A 20,576-nucleotide genomic window follows, 5' to 3' on the forward strand; every position below is an offset into this window, starting at 1 on the left:
TTCATACGCGGTCTGGTGATGTACCAGGATTTGATCCAGTCGCGTTTCAAAAAAAAAAAAGAAAGAAGAAATCTCTGAAAATATATAGAAGTGCATCATAAAAGGCGGACGGACAGATGTTAAAGTTGCATTGGGTTCAGATTAATGGACTGTCCGCAGTTTATAAGCAGCAGGAGCCTGCAGACGGGCTCTAATGCGCACAGCAGCTGGCTCGTAAAGGCTGGGAGGATGCAGGCGGCCGGGGCCAATAGGACGGAAGCTCTGCTCTGCCCAGTAGCTTCCTGTTTTCAGACAAACAGCTCCACTGAAAGGAAACCGCCTGACCTCTGGAAGACTCACTCTGATCTCTCAGGCCAACCAACTCACAGGGACACGCCACGTGCAGCTGAGGAGACACAGTGTCATCACCCCGCGCCAATTAGAAACAGTCGTCATGTGGGGATCGCTGAACTCTAATTAACACTACGGGTTTGAACTGATCACTTATGATTGACAGGAGAAGAGCAGGACGGGAAAACAGCGAACAGTCGCCACCTAGTGGTTCAAATAGAAAACTAAACTAGTGACTTCTGTAACTTTAAACCTGTGCAGGACGTTTTATCTGCTCTTTAGGAGCGTGTTTAAATGCACATTAGAATTCTGGAGCCGAATTCCTAAAGATTCTTAGAACTAAAAGTTTCGCTTTGTGACGAAATTCAAAGAAAATTCTTATGACATTTTTCTAAGAATTTCCCATTAAAAGTTGTTTGCAGATTCTTGTCTGAGGTGAAAGAGTGTTTGGAGCATGAAGGAGGACTTTAAAGAGGCTGAAGAATTTCTTGAGCAGAGGAGAAACTTGCAGAAGTACACCGAGGTGGGGGAAATAGTCTGAATGAGAGTGATTTAGTGAAACGTTACAGATTATATCGAGCAGGGATGATGTTTGTGGTCAATCTCATCAGAGACGCGCTCACCTCCCACTCAACACAATGACACAACAACTGCAGAAATGAAAGTGATCACAACACCGAGATATTTGGAAACTGTAAAAATGTAACAATCACACCAACACAAAAAGGCCTCGTATTGGGACAAAGTTCATTTAATTTCCACTGGATGTCACTTCATGTACATTCTGTGCTAATTATCACATGAAGGGCTTCTTTTTTTTCTGATCAACCAATCACATCTTTTAAAAGGATGCGTTGTGGTAACGGGGTCAACCACACCTCACTGAGATGAAAGTTTCTGTCCTTCTTTACTCAGTGTGGCTCTGAGAGGTTTTCTAAATCACTCCTAAAATAAGAGTCATTGCTGGAATATTTTAGGCTCAGTTAGGTGAGCGGACGCTGAGAATGTTTATTAATACAAACCCAGGTTTTGATCTAATATGGGATTATGATGGAATTTGGGAAACCTGGTCATTCACATCGGTTTCATCTTCTTCAGCTGATGTGCAGTTTACATCGTCGTTCAGGCTTTCCCTTTATTACTGAATTTATATAACCATTTACCAGCCTACTCGTTCTGTCAGCGATCAGATACTGTAATCTAATCTCATGCTCAGAAACATCAAGCTGTGTTTCCTTTGGCCTGCAGGGATTCTCAATCTCATGCCTGTGATGGAGAGTTACTTCATCGAGCTGGTGATCAGTGAACTGTGTTCACACAAAACATTTAATACTAGCAAAAAACAGTTCAACACACGATTAACTTATTTCATATTACACCGAACTGAACATTTATACACCACAAACCACCACAGTCAAGGTTGTTAAAACGTTCCTGTGTTCGGGACCGTCCACAGCAGAGCAGGAGAACAGCAGCTCTGTCTCAAGTATCAAGGTTTTTTTTAAAAAAAATTCTTTTTACTTATTCATTTTGGTAATGATATTTTTCCTTGCTGCCTGGATGAAAAGGGAAATCAGAAAGGCTTTTGTAAGAGTCTGAGTACAAGTTTAATGGAAACACTTCAGCAACATCTACCCAGATGTTGGTATCAGCAGGTCGACTTTGTTTAAGTACAGTTGTGTAAAAAAGTTAGTAAATTACTGGCTTTAAGAAATATTTAGACAAGCAAACATTTGATACACTTTGAGACACGCCTACAGCCCACAAGGAACGTTAGCTTTTTCAATAATTTATTCATCAAGACCATCAATAGATGTGATGTTCTTCAGTTTAAAAGTGACCTTCACATCAGAAGTTATTGCTGCCTCCTTTAGCAGATATAACTTCCTGCAGGTGTTTTGCATGATGGTCCATCGGGCTCTCACATTGAACCACTCTTCCATTCAAAGTTCCTTCAGTTGAAATATGGTTGAGGATTTTCTTGCATTGATTTATAGGGTGTACTTCATATTCCCATTAGATTGAAAATTAAAAAATTGTATTATGAAAATTGCTGAAAAACAGTCATTTGATTTAGTATATGACTTTTGTCTGTAGAGAATTATTATTATTATTTTTTTAAAAGAGGATCCACTGTTTGTTCAAACTTCCTTTTTCACTTGGCTGTAGGTCCCTTTAAATGTCCCATAATATACTTTTTTTCCCTCTTTGTTTTCAGTCTTGATATCCATAAGAAGATATGTTTGTGGCTTTAAGTACCAAAAACCTCCCTGAAACTTCTCTGGAGCTCTACCGGGAACAGCCTATTTTGTGTCTGTGTCTTCAAGGCACATTGATATCAGTGATGCTCTTTTCTGATTGGCTGACTCTGTTTTTGAGCGATATACACCCTGATCAACCACAGTTTTTGTCATTCTTGTAGCTTGGTATGTCTGTGATGAAATGACCGGTATTTCTTTTCTTCCGGACAAGAGGCCGGACCCTGGGCAGGAGCGTGAGTTTGTGACATCACAAACTTACCAAAGTCCAAACGGCAGTAAACGAGCTGTGTGCATTTCTGCTTGGACTGATCGTTTTGACACTTTCACAGTATTTATAGTTCCTACACCTGCTTTATGATAAAAAAAAAAAAAAGAAATGGAAATCTGAATTTGTACAATGAGGGGCCTTCAACATGGAGGCAGAGTTTACATGGGAATCGCTCTTATGTTCTGTAGCTGAATCTGTTCAGGTTGACCTTCAGGCTCCGCAGGCTCAGGCTTGTCCTCTGCAAACCGTTTCAACTTTGTGTCTTTTAGCATCTGTGAGACGAGTCGCTCATAAAACCACTCCAGGTCCTGAGGGTCCTCCGGCCAGACGAGGTACTCTCTCCTCCGGACGAAAGCTCTGACTGCGTTGCACTTCATCAGCTGGTAGTGAGCCACCTTAGGATGTATTGCACCAGAATGTAGATTGAGGTCAGCGCCAAAGATCAAGAACTATATATATATATATAAATATATATATATAAAAATATTCCAGTTTCATTTCAGTAAAAAATAGACACCCCCCAAGTTTTCTGCATTGTGTAAAGAAAATATCATTTAAATCTGTGTTAAGCCTGACCTGGCATCTACTGGTGAAAAGCAGGTACAGAACTATTTATCATCGGCTGATCTCTGGTTCTGCTCGTTTTCTACACTCAGTCAGCTGACACAAAACACCAGCCGACAGCAGATGGAAATGCTGCGACCTGTTTTCACTCGTGCTTCTTAGTCTTAAAATTGTAGGTTTGGTTACTCTTTAAATAAGCTATAATTCATGTTTTTATAATAATAATGGATCACAAAAGTTATCATATATGGCAGGAGTACTGCCGAACCCACAGACAATGACCACCAGACTGAGCAGTTCTGCTCAGCCATAGGGAGCTTTGTGACATCTTTCAGCTTGTTGTTTTGGTTTTCGAACCTGCAGCTTAAAAGAAATTTGCTTTTGCGTGGATGCCCGATCGGTGTTGATGTTACATGTAATCAACTGAAGCAATAAATTCCCCAGTAAATTTCCCTGTGTCTCTCGGAAGCAACTGCAGCACCGGCGCCTTCATTCGATGTGTACAGTGACGCAGTTGGTGGATGGAAAAGCAACAGGCCAGTTGAGCTGACTGCGTCGCCATGGCCCGCCAAAGTGTATGATTAATACCAGTAGCCTGGCTGATGAATAAACATCTTCTTTCCTGACACTACAGTCTGGCCGCTAATCACTTTTTTGTTGAGTGGGTGCAACAAGAGGAGAGACTTGGCAGAGGGAGCTGAAGGAGTTGATGGGTTAGGGATCAGAAGTTTGCATGCAATGCATCCTGGTACATGTAGGCACTGCCAGCGTGGCTCTGCAAGCAGGGAAACTCAGCTTCCTTGGTCAATATAATAGCACTGAGGAATTTATTGGTTCAATTGACTACATTTACCATCATAAACCATCGAGTAGGCATTTCCCATTGTCAGAGAAAAAAATTGCATTTAGTAGCAAGAAAACAGTTTCTGTCACTGAGGTTGGAGGAGACTGAAATTAGAACTAAGAGTCGAGTGGATATTGGACTTATATTTGTCAGGCGGACAGAAACACTACTCCAAATTTATGCTAATGATGTTAATTGTCTACTGGACATGATAGCACATGAATTTAAAGGGGGAATAATATGATAAATAGATAGATGGATGGATGGATGGATAGATAGATAGATAGATAGATAGATAGATAGATAGATAGATAGATAGATAGATAGATAGATAGATAGATAGATAGATAGATAGATAGATAGATAGATAGATAGACATCTTTTTTTGTGGCAGCAGCATGGAATATACGACAAAAGCAATACAAATTACAGAATAAAAACAGAGATAGTAAAGGTATTAATATAAAAAAATGTAAAAAATGTTGTGCAGCTTGTTTCCAGGGCTACAGAATGAGTGGTAAGTAGGGAAACAGCTGCTAATACACACCTTCCCAACCACCAACATAATCAAGACGTCTGTCAGCTCCTCCAGCATCCGGCCCTGAGCCAAAGTGAATGCCTCCAAGCACCAGCCATCTACAAAGAGGCACAACATTGTTAGCTTCAATTATTTAGGTTAGGTTAGTTACTTACTTTATTAATCCCCGAGGGGAATTTTTTTCGCTACAGCAGCATACAGAAGCACCAATTTGTTCATTGATATGCTATCTGATATGCTAGCTTTAAGAAATCATGGCCGCAGAGTTTGCGCTATTTCATAAAGGAAAATTTTGATAATAATCAATAAATATGGATCTGATGACTACAGTCTCATTTCTATTTGTTCACCATGATTTTACTGTCAGCAGGTGGTTAAGCTATGTATAAAGGCTGAAAACAAGGGGAAAGCTGCTGGCTTGGTTCTGTACGGAGTTAACAAAATCTGCCTTCAAGCAAATTTAAAGCACGTTATCAATAACATGATACCTTAAATTGACTTGTTAAAGCAAGAAGTTGTGGTTTTCCAGGGGTCGGTGAGACTACCAGGGGTCTCTGCTGACTATACGGCATAATCACAGAAATGACAAGAAGTCACCACACCTGGCCAAGAAACAGTCTAGCATTTATATACATCCCACTAATATATAGAGCTTTACCATATGAGCTATAAAGTCTTTTTTCAGTCTTTAGACAGGGCCAAGGTAGCTGTTTCCCCCTTTTTCCAGTATTTAAGATAAACCAAGCTAACCAGTGGCTGCATGTACCTCTCTTTAAAGAGTCATTTAACGGGCTGTAAATCTGTGACTGCTTCACTTCACTAGTAACCACATAAAATGTCACGGGGTCCTGGAGTAAACCTGTGAATAAATAAGTGCACCATGGTGATAATTTAGACCACTGGAGGTCGGTAAAAACAAGAAGTGGGTGTTAAGCTACCCAGAAATGGACATAGAGGATTATGAATGAGCTTCTAATCTCACTGTCAGCAAGAAAAGGAAATTAGCACATTTCCCAATATGTCAGAAATATTCATTAAAGAGAGGAAAGTATATTTCAAGACCAAAAAGGACGTCTAACCCTCCTTCTAGTCAGAAAAACGATACCTTTAAGGAAGTCCTTGGAGACTATGCACAAAGTCTTCCTGCTGCTCCAGATGGCATCTCGGATATTTGAGAGGTGATCTTCACCTGGCAGGAAGTCTCTGGCTTCAAAACAACAGTGGAAGATGTTCTCCTCTGAAAACTGGTTATCCAGCTTCTTCAGCAAAGCCGCCTCCACAAACCCATAGTCACGGTTGGTAAAGCTGAAAAAGGCATCATACTGCATCTCATTTGCATCAGGCGCTAGTTTTGGGCCCTCAAGAACCCTGCCGACGATCTTTTTGTAAATGCCAAATATGTGCCCTCGGAGATGGGCATAAATAATTCCACCGAGGGTAACACTGACGATGAGGAGGGCAGAGGAGATGAAGAGGATTAACTTCAGAGCGTGGGCAGCTTTTTCGTCATCTGCCTCACATGGTTCGACGATCGCGGAGAACTCCAGAAGTGGAAGGTCATGGACAGCAGGTGGAAACTCACATCGGTAGTCTTTGACTGGGCTGAGGAAGGTTATAGTTGTCATGTTCAGCCACTTCAGGAAGACCTCCAGATTGCAATCACAGTGGAACCGATTTTCTGACAGGCTGAGGAAGCTTAGGAACTGAAAAGTCGTAGGATCAGGGGAAGCTAGGAAGTTGTTTGAGAGGTGGAGGTTTATGAGGCTGACCGGAAAGACATCCGTCTGTAGATAGGTCAAGGCATTAGACGAAAGATCCATCTCTAATATCGAGCTGAGACCATTGAAAATCCCTTGTGGGAGAGCTGTAAGTGAATTGAAGCTTATATTTAGACCGAGCAGATTGTCAAGATGATCAAACAGGTCGAGGCACATCCCTTGCGCCCAAAGTACCTGCAACGAGCTGTCATGAAGATCTAGTACGTTTAAACTATTATTACGAGGTACTGTAATGCCCTTATTCAGTGTGCAATGCTTGATGAAGTTGCCACCGTAGAATAAATTCTTGATATGCTTAAAATTAGTTAAAAAATCAAAAACGTCCTCCATGTTTGTTAATCTGTTGTTGGAAACGTCCACATGGATGCTGGTGTTGCCCAAGGTAGAGATACTGTTGAGTAATTTCAACCTATTATCTCCCAAAAGCAGAAACTCTAAGTTTGGCAATGACGCAGGAAAATCCAGTGATCGCAGTGAGTTCCCAGTCAGATATAAAGCTCGTAATTTGGAAAGACCACTGAATGCCTTGTATCCCAATGCACCAATGTGGTTGTGAGACAAATCCAACACCCTGAGTTCTGTAAGATAGGTAAATGTGTGTGAATATATTTCTCCTAAGAGGTTGGATGACAGGTTGAGCATTCGTAAATTTCCCTGAAGACCGTTGAAGGCATTTGTTCTGATGTCATTTATTTTGTTTTGGGAAATGTCAATAATTATTGTGTCTTTTAGAGGACTAAAAACGGCACTTTTCAGAGCAAATATATGGTTTTTAGACAGATCTAAAATGTTAATTGCACTGTTCTTTAGGCCTTTGAATGTGCTTTCATCTGGATCTGCGAGGTTATTGTGAGAAAACCCTTTGCCAATGTAATCAGAGCAGATAAGATGACTAATTTGAGTGCCCTCTATTGCTTTGAAAAGCTCTGTGGTTTTGTTCATGTTTAATCCGTTGGAGGATAAGTCAAGAATTCCAAAGGTGATTCCTCTAAAAGGGTTCCCACATCTTTCAAAGTCAAAATTGATACTATCTGTTTTGTATAACTTGTTGGAATCCAATTTCAGGAGATTAAAATGTTTATCTCTGAAACCAACAAGATCCTCTTCACATATTTTTTTGATCTGATTCAATTTGAGGTTTAGGCTTGTGAACTTTCTGAGATTGTAAAAGAACAGACCGGGCTGGAGCGTCACGATATTGTTACCAAAGAGATCAAGCATCTCTAGGGACAAGAGTGGCTGCAGGTAGCTTTCTGACAGGATGGAGTCTGACAAACTGCAATAATCCAAAAACAGGTTTTGTAAATTGAACAGTCCTGCAAATGCTCTTGGCTCCAGCTTGAGGCCGTTATTATAGCCGAGGACCAACCATGTCAATTTTCTCTGCCTGAGGAAGGAGTTGTTCCTAATGGTGAGCGTTACACCCTGCTTCCCGAGATCTAATTGTTGCAGCTCCTCCAAGCCTCTGAGCGAGGTGCTGTTGATCTCACTGATGTAGTTCATTTCCAGAAAGAGGTGGGTGATGTTAGGAGGCAGAGCAGGAACCCAGTAGTGTCTCTGTCCTGCGCAATTAGCTATTTGTCCTATCAGAGTGCATGACGGGTAGGATGTGGTTACCTGCAGGTAGGAAAGTTGCATTATTGGTGAGTTGAAAAAAGTAACTGAACGCTGCTCCTCATCACTTTCTTTCTGAGAATCAGTCAACTCTGAGGACATCAACATCCTGAAACATCACATGTAGAATTATGTGGTAAACAAAAAAGATCTAACCAGATTTATTTTTGGATTCTTCAAAAGCAGCCACGTCTTATTTTGATAACAGTTTTGCACCTCTTCATTCTCTCAACCAGCTTCATTAAGTCGTCACCTTGTTGGTTGCTTGTCCTTCACTTTGCGCTCATCCCAAACCATCAGAGTTGGGTTTAGGTCAACAATTGTGGAGGTCAGGTCATCTGATGCAGAAACTCTATCACTGCTTCTTTGTCAAATGTACCTGCTGAAAAACTAATGAAGGTCCCACAAAACTCCAATCAGATGTCACTGCGCTGAATGTTGTGGTCGCCATGATGGTTAAGTGTTGAATTCAGAACCACATGTATCAAAATCGGTATCGAGAGTCATAGAATTTGAGTGGTATTGGCATCATCGGCCAAATTTCTGGTATCGTGATATTCCCAGTAAAATGACGATTTGCTGTACAGCAACACGACCTCGGCACCACACGGCCGATGGGTTTAAACATAAATTCTACCGGTTCGTTTTTAACCAGGCTCATCTGTAAACTGGAAATCATTTAGTGGTGACCTGCTGAAGCTGTTTAACATCCTGTCACTGTGCAAAACTGTCATTAAGGCAAACAGTGGCTACTTTGAGGAATCTAAAATATTAAAGTTACTGTGTTTTGTTTACACTTTTTTGTTTACTATTTCATAACCTTAGTTTTGTTCTACACTGTAGGAAATATATATATACATATGTATATATATATATATGTATATATATATATATATATATAAAAACAAAAAACTTTTGGCTGAGTATGTGTTCCAAACTATTGACTGGTAGATGGGAAGATAGATGCCACTCTCACGTCTGTACAGTAAATATGGAGCTGAGGTGGTTAGCTTAGCTCAGCATAAAGACTCAAAACAGGAGAAAACAGAGTTCCTTAAGCTTTTGTTAAATCTGTACAAAAAACTAAGTTTACGAGACATAGCATATTAATTCATGAGCTTTAAAATGTGCTGGGTGACAGATTTTGTCATGTTTGGACGAGATCTGTCTTCGTTTTCAGTCTCTACGAAGTCAAACTAATCAACTGCTGCCAGCAGCTCCACATTCACCACACAGACGTCAATGTTTGCATCTGACTCTTGGCAAGACAGTAAAAAAAAAATTAAAAAAAAAAATTTAGAATTTGACATTGAACTTCCAAAACATGAAACTATTTCTTTAATTTTTGTCAACAATATTACAGGGTTGTCATACTTAATCTTTGGCTGCTGTTTTGGTGGCTAACTAATGAGTTGAGATGAACATACCTGTGAACTAGCACAAATCAGCTGGAGCACCAGAATCCACATCCTGTCCTCGACCTAAAAAGACATCAGAAAAGATTGTTTAAAAATAGCAGCGCTAACAGGCCGGTGTGTTACTGAGGTACGTCAGGGCCAGAGAATCTCAGGGACTGTTTGCTCTGACAGGTTCATGGTTCACCGGTGCAGCTACAGTCCCAGTGTTCAGCACACAGTCAGTCATGCCTGATGTGAGCTCTGATAGGAACACTGCATTTGAATAGTGGACATGTTTGCTTTAAGCAGATAGCTGGAATATGTACTGCAGTGATTATTAGAGCTCCAGCCACCTGCCGCCAAGTTCAATTTAATTAAACTCATAAAAAGTGTTTGCGCCCGCAATATTGGATGCTTTACATTCACAAGTCTGCAAACAGTGGGAGATTAAATTTGCCTTCTTGTCCTGTTCGATCAAAAAAGATGAAATAAGTAGATATTATATATTATACAATAATACATTTAATTATTTTCCAACTACTATATTAAAGGGGCAGTTCACTAATTGTAGACAAAAAGTTCAGTCTACACATTATGGGCAGTCCATTTCTATTCATTTACTACGCTGACTGTGAAAGCGGATGTATTTTATCTTCTGTGGAGCTGGAGGACGCTTTTTTTTTTTACAAGTCTGGAAAAACTAAGCACAAATAGATGTCGGGCTGCATTGTGGGAAATGTATACAGGGTAGTAAGCACACTTTTTTTTCAGAAGGAGGCCACCCCAACTTCATGGAAGTGCAGTAATAAACTCTGGAATACTTTAATAATTACAACTGTAATATTTAACCAACAGATTGTTATTATTTATTTACTTGTCCGTAGAGCAAAGTCTTGCTAACATTAGCAGATTCATAACGATGTCACTTTATGAAAGCGTCTGTTATTATCATCGACATTAATTAAAGTAATCTGCGTCATTATGGCTCGTTGTCAGTGACTGTTAACATTTACCGCTCTGACTACACTCTCCTCCTGCTCACTCTGTCCCTCTTCATCCTGCTCACTCTGTCCCTCCTCATCCTCCCTGTCTCTCTCCTCCTGCTCACTCTGTCCCTCCTCATCCTCCCTGTCTCTCTCCTCCTGCTCACTCTGTCCCTCCTCGTCCTCCCTGTCTCTCTCCTCCTGCTCACTGAGGTCGATTCAGAGATGTGATTGGGCCAGCCCACTGTCAGTAAAGAAAATAAACCAAAGGGCTGCTGTCGCCACTTTATAGGCTGGTCTATAAAGTAAAACTTTTTTTCCCCAATCAATTAGCCAATAGATTAAATTGCATCGGCCCAAAAGTGCGTCCAGTGAGTCAGGGTTAGTCTATACCTTCCTCCTGCTATGTTGCAGGGACGTGTCATTTTTGTTCAATTTAAGTTTTTGAAGAAGTGACAGCCCCATTAACTATATTTGAAAACACAAATTCCTTATTAATTCCCCGTTGAAGATACACAGCCTATCATTTTACAGTTTTCTCCCTGTTTGGTGTAGCATATAAGTAGTGGTAGAATAAACTGCGTGTACTAAAAACGGGGCGTTCCTTATACTGATTTCACACTGGTGCGTTAACAGACACGCCGTGATATCTCCGCTCGCTTTTAGAACGAGTAAATAAATAATAATAAAAAAAAAAAAAAAAAAAAAAAAAAAATAATAAATGATCTTCACCCTGTAGTTAAAATAGCACACCGATAACTTTACGACAGAGTTACATGACTTTATATTAAACAGCAAAATGAGTCGAAACCGCACACGTCTTTCAACAACAAACATCGTTCTGCCCGCTTTCAGAACGGTGCGTGAAACGAAGCCAAATGAAGCCAGTCGTCGTGTTTCTGCGCACAAATAATGTTGACACCGTTTGTTTTCAACCGAAATAATAAAGTGGAAATCTTACCTGCGCTGGAAAAAGAAGGAAACCCCCTGTCTGGTGTTCTTCTCGTCGGTGGAACACCTCCTCCCTCCCTGCGCACACCGGCCCCCACTAACACTCTCTGTGTTTGACTGACGGCCTAGATAACGGTCTGACAAAAAGAAAAAAAAAAAGGATACATTTCACAATTTCCCCAGTGTCCAAATGTCTGCTTCTTGTTTCGACTTTTCCTGTTTTCACCCGGTTGTTGCAGTGGTTTGTGTTATCACGTGGGGAGCAAGTTTATATGTTTGCATGTCTAATAATAAAAATAGTCAATGGAGTAAAAGTTAGCATGAGATACCTAAAAATACTTCATACTTTCTGTAGTGGAATTTAATTGCGTACATTTGAATGTTTTTTTGTTGTTTTTTTTTTTTTTTTTTTTTTTTTGTGCTGTTGCTTCTCCAATACCTTTCAGAGGGAATTCTTGCATGTTTTACTCCTTCACATCCATCTGACGGGTGGAATGAGTAGTTACTTTTTAGATTAAGATTTAAGAAATGCTCCAATAATTCACAAAATCAGATTGGAAATGAGTCAAAAGAAATGAGGCAAATTTCAGAGTGTTTGTCTTTTCTTCTTTCCCACCTCATGAATTTTTGTCCCTCCGCAGATCAAACTCAACTTGTGACCCTTTAAAGGGGGCCGAGCAATCGGAGGGGAAAACCGGATTAAACTGAATATGTAATAAATCACTAGAACATCCAACCTCAGCTCTGACATATTGAAGCATCAATATTACCAATAATGTTATATTAGTCACAGGGGACAGAGGTGCTTTCTTTAATTCATTCAGTAGAAGTTGCTATTACTAATATGTACTTGTGCGATCGCGGATAATACAACTTGTACACTTACAGCCGCTCCCTATTGAAGGAAATATTACAAACAATGCATATCCTGTGATATTCCTAAAGTCTCCTTATATACACAATAGGTAGCAAGAATGAAATATAGAGAGATTTAAGGAAAATTATATTTTATGTGTAATCCATGTATATTTGAAATTGTTCATTTCCTTACTTCTGATATTTCATCAGCTCGTGCGCATTTCACCACCGCTCTGCTCTGATTTTGGCTTTTGCAGGCACAGATTTGCAATGTATGAGGAACACACAGGTTTTGTGTGGCTCGATATTGTGAGGGATTGTGTGCATTGTGCGCCGCAAAGTTTCTTGAAGTAATTATTTTGGAGTTGTCTCCCTGCCTCCGCACCTGCAACTCACTTTTTTTTCTCCACAAGGTGGCGCATCCAGCCTGCGTATCAAGCACGGGAGGCTGAAAGAACCATTAAAAGAAAAGAAAACAGACATCATCGTTAACATTCTTATAATTTATTAACATCCCAGAACAAACTTTTAAAAAGGAAAAGTTCTTTGTCATTTTCGTTATATGAGATCTGATGTGTGTAGGTTGAATAGTAAATAAGTCCTCCAAGGCAGGGAATATGCCGCATCAAAGAAAACTACGTATTTCTATTGAGTTTATGGTGACTTCATCCTCCATGACATCACTACATCCCTGTTCTTATTGTTTTCTGTGACCTCTCCAAAACTGTCACTGTAGTTCTGTTTCGAGGCTTGACCTGTACATTCACATGTCGTGCTAAAACAGTCTCTATGGCTTTTCTTGTCCTTTTTTCTTTTTTTTTTAAGCGTCACTCGTCACTTGCTGTAAGCCGTGAACCTCGCCCTCTGGAGGTTTGAGCGCACCGGTGCTCTCCATCTTCCCTCTGCGACTGAAGATGTAATGACCCAGAAACACCACCAGCACAATAAAAAACACAGTGCAAACTATTATCCCCACGAGACCCCCTGCTGTGACCGCTGAGGGCAGCAGTGTTGGACCAGGGTCTGGTACAAATGGTGTTGTGGGGATGTTTGGAGCTGTGGTCATTCCGGAGCCCTCCACATCCTCATCATCGTTTCTTATGCACTTGTAATGGTCAACTAGTGTATATCCTGGAGAGCACGAGCACACATAGCTGCCGAATGTGTTTTTACAATCCTGATCACAATAAAGGTAGGAGCACTCGTCGATGTCTAAGCAAACAACATCGTCGTCAGACGTCTGGTCTGAGATGTAACCTTTAGGGCAGTAGCACTGGAACTTATCGTTGGGGTCGCACTCCGCGGGACATTCCTGCTTCCCGCAGTAAAGCTCACACTTGTCCGGTGACTTCGGGTCCAGTCTGTAGCCATCATAACACGAACACGTGTAGCCACCAGGCGTGTTGATGCACTCGTGCTCACACGGAGCAGACGCGCACTCGTTCTCGTCAACGCACAGACCGCCGATCAGCTTGTATCCGACTTTGCAGACGCACTGAAACCCGCCCAGGTTGTTGACGCACATGAAGTTCTCCCCGGGACACTGCCGCTCGTCTTTGCAGTCGTTGAAGTCCACGCACGACCTGCCGTCCTCTGCCAGTTGAAAGCCGTGGTCACACGTGCACGCGTAGGAGTCTCCGTCCTTGTAGCAGATGTGCTGGCAGCGCAGGGCCAGGCACGGGTCGTCTGCCACATCCACCTCGCAGGTCACTTTGTTTGCAGGGTTGACGGTTTGTCCCCGCGGGCAGTAGCAAGAGTGGACTTTGTTGGGGTCCACTGCGCATTTATATTCACAGCCACCTTCGTTAATCTCGCAGCTCCAGGGCGCTTGCAGCCACTGCTCGGAGAAGCACACGTATTTCGTCTCTGATGGCATCCGGATGGCGGTGCTTCCAGGCGGCAAAGACAGCACACCATCGCCCCCAAACCCAAAGGGAGTCATGTAGGAGACGGACTCGCCCGGTGCAACGGCCAGACTTTTGCACGGGTCAGGGAACCTGTACTCACACAGAAACCCGACCGCCTGCTCCCCGCACGCTTCCTGGGTCCATTTAAAGTCGTCCTCTTGGGAAACTGACACGCAGCGATGAGAAGAGCAGCTGCTGTCAAAACTTGGCAGCCAGTTGGAGAAGTCACTTTCACTGTCTTTGGTCACCCACTGGAAGCCTTTGAGCTCCGCAGCGATGTCCGGACAGCCGGTCGGCAGATGTAGACCGATCCAGAACTTCCCTGTAAAGTTTCCCAGCAAGATAGGAAGAATTTCATCGGATACAGTTGAGCGCACAGTCATTAAATGACTGCTTTGGTCTCTACTTTGGCCTTTACATAGTTTTTGCGCGGTTCTGAAAGTGGCCGGATCTCTGAACACCGCGAAACATTGGTTACCAATGCAGTATCCGCTATTCGGCTCTATCCCGCCGGCTCTTCCCATCAGGAAAACCAACCCGACGACAAACAACCCCGGAACATCCTTCATTTTTGAACCCCAGTCTGTCCTTTTAAGTACACGTGCGTTCCAGCAGTCTGTGGCCTTGTTTGTTTGAGAAACTATTTTGCTCGTATTTATAACCCCCCAAATCCATATTAGTGTCCCAGCGGAGTAAGGAAGTCACTCTCAAACTGCTTCGCTGCTTCACACTCTTCTGTATGGCAGACCACGTCCCCAATTACGCACGCGTTTTACGCATCTACGCATCGAAGCCGCGCGCACGTAAAAGGGCTTTTACCCATCTTTCGCAGTAGCCCCTCCCACCGCCACTCTACGCTAGTCAAGTCCTGTGGTCAGACTTCTGTGTTCCTCGAAGGGTCTTTAAAATGAGTTTTTACACATTTATGTCATCAACTACATCACAAAACAGGCAGAATAAGAAATATGTAATGCAATAGAAATATTTTAGGATGTTGACGAAATTATAATTATTATTTTTTTTTTAATATTTAGATGAATAATTCCTGTGACTTCCATTGCCATGTAACAGGCAGCCACCTCTATGACTGAAGAATATGATGTTACAACATGGAGAAAGGAGGAAACAGACAATGCAAAGAAAGGAATATATATTGGCACACCACTGTGCAACTTCTATCCCAAACTCCAACTCCAACATAGATCCTGCTAGACGCCTTAGTATGAAAAATAAATGTAAATATGATAAAAGAGAATTTTGCTGGTATCACATCGACTCTACAGTTTAAGTGGAAATAGACAAAAGGAAATCAAACTGGAACAGAATTTTTTTTTTTGCATTAACTTCTTTCACTGCAATCTGCACAAAAACATTGCTGTTTTAAAGCCCAGTGCCTTTAAAAGTGAAAAATATGGGATATTTGACAGTAACCCGTTTGCACTTGGGACAAATATACTGCACAAAAACACACTGTAAATCATCATTTAATATTTAACAGCCAAAAAAATTCATACACTGCAACAAGTGAACACTTGCAGTCAGCCTGTGGTTGAACCAAGGCGCAAATGTGTTTTCACAACAGATTGTTAGACCATAGCAGCACAGTTTTACATTCACGTTAAGAATCAGTCAAGATCAGCCTGTTATACAGTAAATTTAACAACATCATGTACATGTCAGTGGTAGCAGTTATAACACCTCAGCAGTATCAGTGAACAAGTGCTCTGATGAATATAGACAAACTCCACTTAAATATATCAATGATCTCTTTTATATACTATTCACAACAATCGTTTGTTATACAATGTATTTTCTTAATCAACCCATTTTAAGGGAGCCTTGCAGATTGTTTTAATGTCATGCAGTTATTCTTAGTTTTTTTTTGAGTGGGTAGGAGGGGGGGGTGTCAGAGTATAGTTAAACTTAGCAGCTGGCTGGGGTCATCTTTAAAATGAGATACTGTGTGTCTCAAAAGTCTTAAACACAAAACATGAGAATATTTCAATGGCAAAGCTGCAACCCAGTATCATGCCGAAGTGTGTGATGCACTCCTCTGTCCACTACAGGATACTGTGTCACATTTTGCCTCGCCCAGGTGTGAAAAGTGAGTTGGCTTTGGTTTTGGCCATAAAAAAAAAATCACATGGTTACATTTAGGCTCCAGGACTTCTTGGTTGAGGTCAGGAAAAGATGGTTTGGGTTAAAAAAAAAAAAAAAAAAAAAGAAGTACTTTTATGCAAATAATATTACAAGTTAGTTACTTAATGTACATTCAGTACAGTAAGTTAAACACATTGTATGTTATTCTATACAACTTAAATACATCACTTTGAAGAAATCAGGTTGAATTTTGCTTCTTCGCAGACTCAAAACCGAGTCCCTTGTGTGTTCTATTCAATCACCCTCACCGCTCTCTCACACAGACTTTATCACTGTTTTGAATTCGTCACTTGGCCTCACTCGTCGACCCTGGTCATACGTGCATGTACTTTTCACACTTGAGCAGGCAAAACGTGACACTGACACGGTCTCTTATTAAATGCTGAATCATTACGTAATACCATGAATAATGTTCATTTGATTAAAGAAAACTTTTTTTAGTTCTTATCTTCCTTTTTTAATGGGCTATTTAACATGTGACTGTATTGGAGGATAAAAATGGTTTAACTTAACTAGTTCACATACAGTATTAATGACAACCAACATGTGAAATATTACATTACTTGAGAAATGCAAATTTGATCTGTGTCATTAATCTGACACTGTAGAAAAAATATGGCTTATGCTGTGGGCTTGTTGGAAACTGCACTATTAGAACATTAACTTTTAGTATATTTACAATTTTAAATTTTTCTGTGTAACAGCATCTTTTTCTTTTATATATTACAGACCAAATTTGTCTAAATTAGGAGGATTTGTTTCTACTTTCGCAACGCAAAGGCTATTGAATATAATTCTGAGTATACCTCTATTAAAAGTCTTACATCTTTATTTCTACAGTGATGAGTACTGCCTTTACAGTGTAAGATTTATCATAGCTTTAAGAAGTTCAATAGCTGTATATGGAGATAAAACCAGTGCATTAGACATGAGAAGACGGCTTACAAACACTGTGTGTCTTCAGTGGTGTGATTAAAGTCTCTGCGAGTCACTTTTAAACTGTTTGTCGAAGGATAATCTCTTGTACGTCTCTGTGGTCACCTGCTGCAGGTAGAAAATATCGATATCTGGGTGTTTGAAGGAGGAAAGCTCAAATCTGCCACAACGTTTGACCATGTATTGGACCAGGAAAAACAGCAGCACTGCACACAGCATCATGAACACGGTGATGCCAAGGATGCTGCCGGTCCTGATGTAGGAGGGCATCGCAGCTGGATACAGGCTGGCTGGCGTGATGGCAGGTGTGAAGGGTGAAGAAGATGAGCTCGAGCCATACTCTTCATCCTGCCATTTCAAGGGTACACATTTGTCCTTGCCTTGAAGCTCGAACCCTTCATTGCACAAACACCTGTAATCACCGAATAAATTTTCACACTTGTGTTCACACATCCTCTGGTTCTTACACTCATCTATGTCAGTGCAGCGGGCTGTACCGTTCCTGATGTCTACGATGTAGCCGTCAGGGCAGTTGCACTGATGCATGTCCTTCTTCTCCAGCTCCGGGTTTGGGATGCACCTGGCCGGACAGACTCTTTCGGTGCAGTGTTGCTCACACTTGTTGGGGTTTTTGGTTGACACCCTGTACCCCTTCCAGCACACACACTGGTACACCCCATTGAACCTCTCACACTTGTGCTCGCAGTCCAAACAGATTCTAACATCCACACACTCTCCCTTCTCCTCAATGAAGCCAACTTTGCACTTGCACTCGCATCCTTTCTGGATGTTGACGCACTCCTCCTCACACTCATTCACGGCCACACAGTTCTTCCCGTCCTGCGCCAGCCTGTAGCCTTTGTTGCACTTGCACGCGAAGGTGTCTCCCTCCTGTTGGCACCCTTGCGTACAGTCGGCGCACGGGTTCCTGGTGCAGCTGATGTTGTTGGGATGAAGGAGGTCCCCGGCGGGACAGATGCAGGTGTTTATTGTTGAACTGCAGTTGTACTCGCAGCCGCCGCGCAGCACCTCACAGTTCCAGGGACCTCGAAGCCAGACCGTGGAGACGCACAGATGCATCGAGTCCGGATATTTAGCGCTAGCATTTCCCGCCAAAGCGGAGGTTCCCGATGGAATCGCCTCCGAGTCGATCAGCTCAAAGCCCTCAGGTGTGGTGTACGTCACCCGTGTCCCTCCGTGTGCCTGCATGGGACTGCAACTCTCATCGAACTGGAACAGAAAGCCGTCCAGTTTGCCTCGGCACGGCTCCCACAGAACCGTGACGTTCCGGCCCATCGTCACGGAGACGGCGGGGCACTTTTGTAGACCCTCCGCTGCTTTATTTGTCGTCCTGTCGGTGCTGTGCAGCCAGTATCTACCGCTCAGATTGCCCAGTAGATTCGTTAATGTCTTAAATTGTTCTAAAGAGCTGAACGGAAATAACTTTCCGCCCGATTTTGTGCAGGTTTCCTTCGCGCTTTTGAAGTCTCCGAGAACATGGAAAGAGCAAAGATTTCCGGAGCAACGTCCGTGTCTGGAGAGGACCGCTTCCTCCAGCCCGCAGAGGAAAACCAAGCAAAAGAGCAGCGCTTGTGTCGGAGGAATCATGATGTCGATGTTAGAAAGGCTTCCGATTGGGACCTCTGATGGTACAGAACTCTGTGTTTGACGATCCGAAGCTCATACAGCGACTGAAAGCTGACCATAGTTCTCATTTATAAAGGAGCAGTGATTTTTTTTTTTCTTTTTCTCTTGGTCCAGGCAAGGAAGGAAGTTTCATCCTGGCCAATGTTTTCAAGCCCCGGTCTGCTTGCTCAACCCCCACGCTGTCCAGCAGCCTTATATCAAACAAATGGGCCCATCAAAACACACACACACACACACACACACACACACACACACACACACACACACACGGACACGCACACACGCGCTTGCGGGACATGACCTTTTAATGAGAGGAGGTTGAACCAAATCCCACAATCCTCTCCCATGAGTGGCTCTTCCTTGTCTCCACTTACATGATAAAATTAAAGTTGAATTCCCACTGGAGAAAACTCTGCCAAAATCCATCTTCCACCAAACAGATACACATCTATAATGCTTGCTATTAGTATTATTATTATTAGCGATTATTATTATTTACACATCCTTAAAAAACATCAGGACTTTTTTTTTGTTGCTAAATGCTCTATAGCAGGGGTGTCAAACATACGGCCCGCTGGCCGCATCCTGCCCGCCAGGGGGTCCAGCTAGCACGCTGGATGACCTTGCTAAGTGTGAAAATTACAGAAAATCTGCAGAGGAGAGCCGGGGCAGATAAACAGTGGGCTGATGTCTGAGTTTTTGGTCTTTATGTTTCTGGTTTATTGTAGAAAGACCTTAAAATAGGGTTTATCATCCAAAAACCTTCACCAATGATTTAAACATAGAGAAATATTGTCGTTATGTATGCGTTATTATGCTATGATTTTACTGGTCTGGGCCACTTGAGATCAAAGTGGGCAGTATGTGGCCCCTTAACTAAAATGTGTTTGACACCCCTGCTCTATAGTGTCTCCTCATGGTGATTACTATCAGTTTGTGCCTGTTTATCTTGATCCAGTTGTTTGTACGGAACATTTTTATTCCATTTGTTTTTTTAATCTGACTTTAATCTGCATATTTCTCTCCAGTGTTACTCGTTATCTCGACCCTCATTTATTTTTCTGTTGATTGTATAACCTGAAGAGAAAAAGTAAATGGAAACAATTAAAATAAGTTGAATATTGGAAACAAAGTAACAAAACCGGAATGTACTGAAAACAGTTTTGAGGGAGTTGCACATATTTGAGTTTTATATTTCTACCAGAGGGAAAGAATTGAATCTGCTTCTTACACAGCTAGAGATTACACATTCACTGAGCATATACAATATAACTGCCTTATTGTGAGCTACAAGAAATAACAGCCTCTAAATAGCAAAGAAAGATACTGCATGTTGTTTGTCAATATAGAATATATATATATATATATATACAAACTTTTGTCAGAACTCTATAAAAAGCCTTTGAAACCATAAAGCTGCATTGATCAGTGTTTTAACATGAACAACTAACTAAGTGAAATGTGAAAGCAGTCGCTCAGAATGACAGAAATTTATCGCCCAACCTCAGTTATGCGGAGTGATTTTGCACCTTTTAGCTCA

At 41.7% G+C, this 20,576-nt stretch overlaps 3 protein-coding genes across 3 annotated transcripts; all 3 read right to left on the minus strand.

Annotated features, from left to right (window-relative positions):
• Window positions 1-1,065: 1,065 nt before the first annotated feature.
• Window positions 1,066-12,869, minus strand: LOC138203668 (toll-like receptor 5). The gene is made up of 6 exons (XM_069158686.1): window positions 12,783-12,869; window positions 11,539-11,665; window positions 9,625-9,678; window positions 5,911-8,200; window positions 4,815-4,903; window positions 1,066-3,254 (listed from the first exon to the last, which is right to left on the minus strand). The coding sequence occupies exons 3-6, from the start codon at window positions 9,664-9,666 to the stop codon at window positions 3,018-3,020; spliced, it is 2,658 nt and encodes an 885-aa protein (XP_069014787.1). The 5' UTR covers window positions 9,667-9,678; window positions 11,539-11,665; window positions 12,783-12,869; the 3' UTR covers window positions 1,066-3,017.
• Window positions 12,870-12,874: 5 nt separating this feature from the next.
• thbd (thrombomodulin) lies at window positions 12,875-15,033 on the minus strand. The gene has a single exon (XM_069158687.1). The coding sequence runs from the start codon at window positions 14,860-14,862 to the stop codon at window positions 13,207-13,209; it is 1,656 nt and encodes a 551-aa protein (XP_069014788.1). The 5' UTR covers window positions 14,863-15,033; the 3' UTR covers window positions 12,875-13,206.
• Window positions 15,034-15,761: 728 nt separating this feature from the next.
• On the minus strand, window positions 15,762-19,200 carry LOC138203670 (thrombomodulin-like). Its single transcript, XM_069158688.1, has one exon. The coding sequence runs from the start codon at window positions 18,995-18,997 to the stop codon at window positions 17,426-17,428; it is 1,572 nt and encodes a 523-aa protein (XP_069014789.1). The 5' UTR covers window positions 18,998-19,200; the 3' UTR covers window positions 15,762-17,425.
• Between the last annotated feature and the right edge of the window lie 1,376 nt (window positions 19,201-20,576).

The sequence above is a fragment of the Embiotoca jacksoni genome, unplaced genomic scaffold (assembly GCF_022577435.1).
Source record: "Embiotoca jacksoni isolate LCO1_2020_lvr unplaced genomic scaffold, fEmbJac1.0.p SCAF_23, whole genome shotgun sequence".
Lineage (NCBI taxonomy): Eukaryota > Metazoa > Chordata > Actinopteri > Embiotocidae > Embiotoca > Embiotoca jacksoni.

What these genes read in the sequence shown, in the direction of transcription:
- LOC138203668 (XM_069158686.1), bottom strand. Translation starts at nt 9,666, where the DNA reads ATGTGGATTCTGGTGCTCCAGCTGATTTGTGCTAGTTCACAG. An exon ending in TGATTTGTGCTAGTTCACAG is followed by an intron (nt 8,201 to 9,624) that starts GTATGTTCATCT and finishes TCCTACCTGCAG; the next exon opens with GTAACCACATCCTACCCGTC. An exon ending in TTATGTTGGTGGTTGGGAAG is followed by an intron (nt 3,255 to 4,814) that starts GTGTGTATTAGC and finishes ATACATCCTAAG; the next exon opens with GTGGCTCACTACCAGCTGAT.
- thbd (XM_069158687.1), bottom strand. Translation starts at nt 14,862, where the DNA reads ATGAAGGATGTTCCGGGGTTGTTTGTCGTCGGGTTGGTTTTCCTGATG.
- LOC138203670 (XM_069158688.1), bottom strand. Translation starts at nt 18,997, where the DNA reads ATGATTCCTCCGACACAAGCGCTGCTCTTTTGCTTGGTTTTCCTCTGC.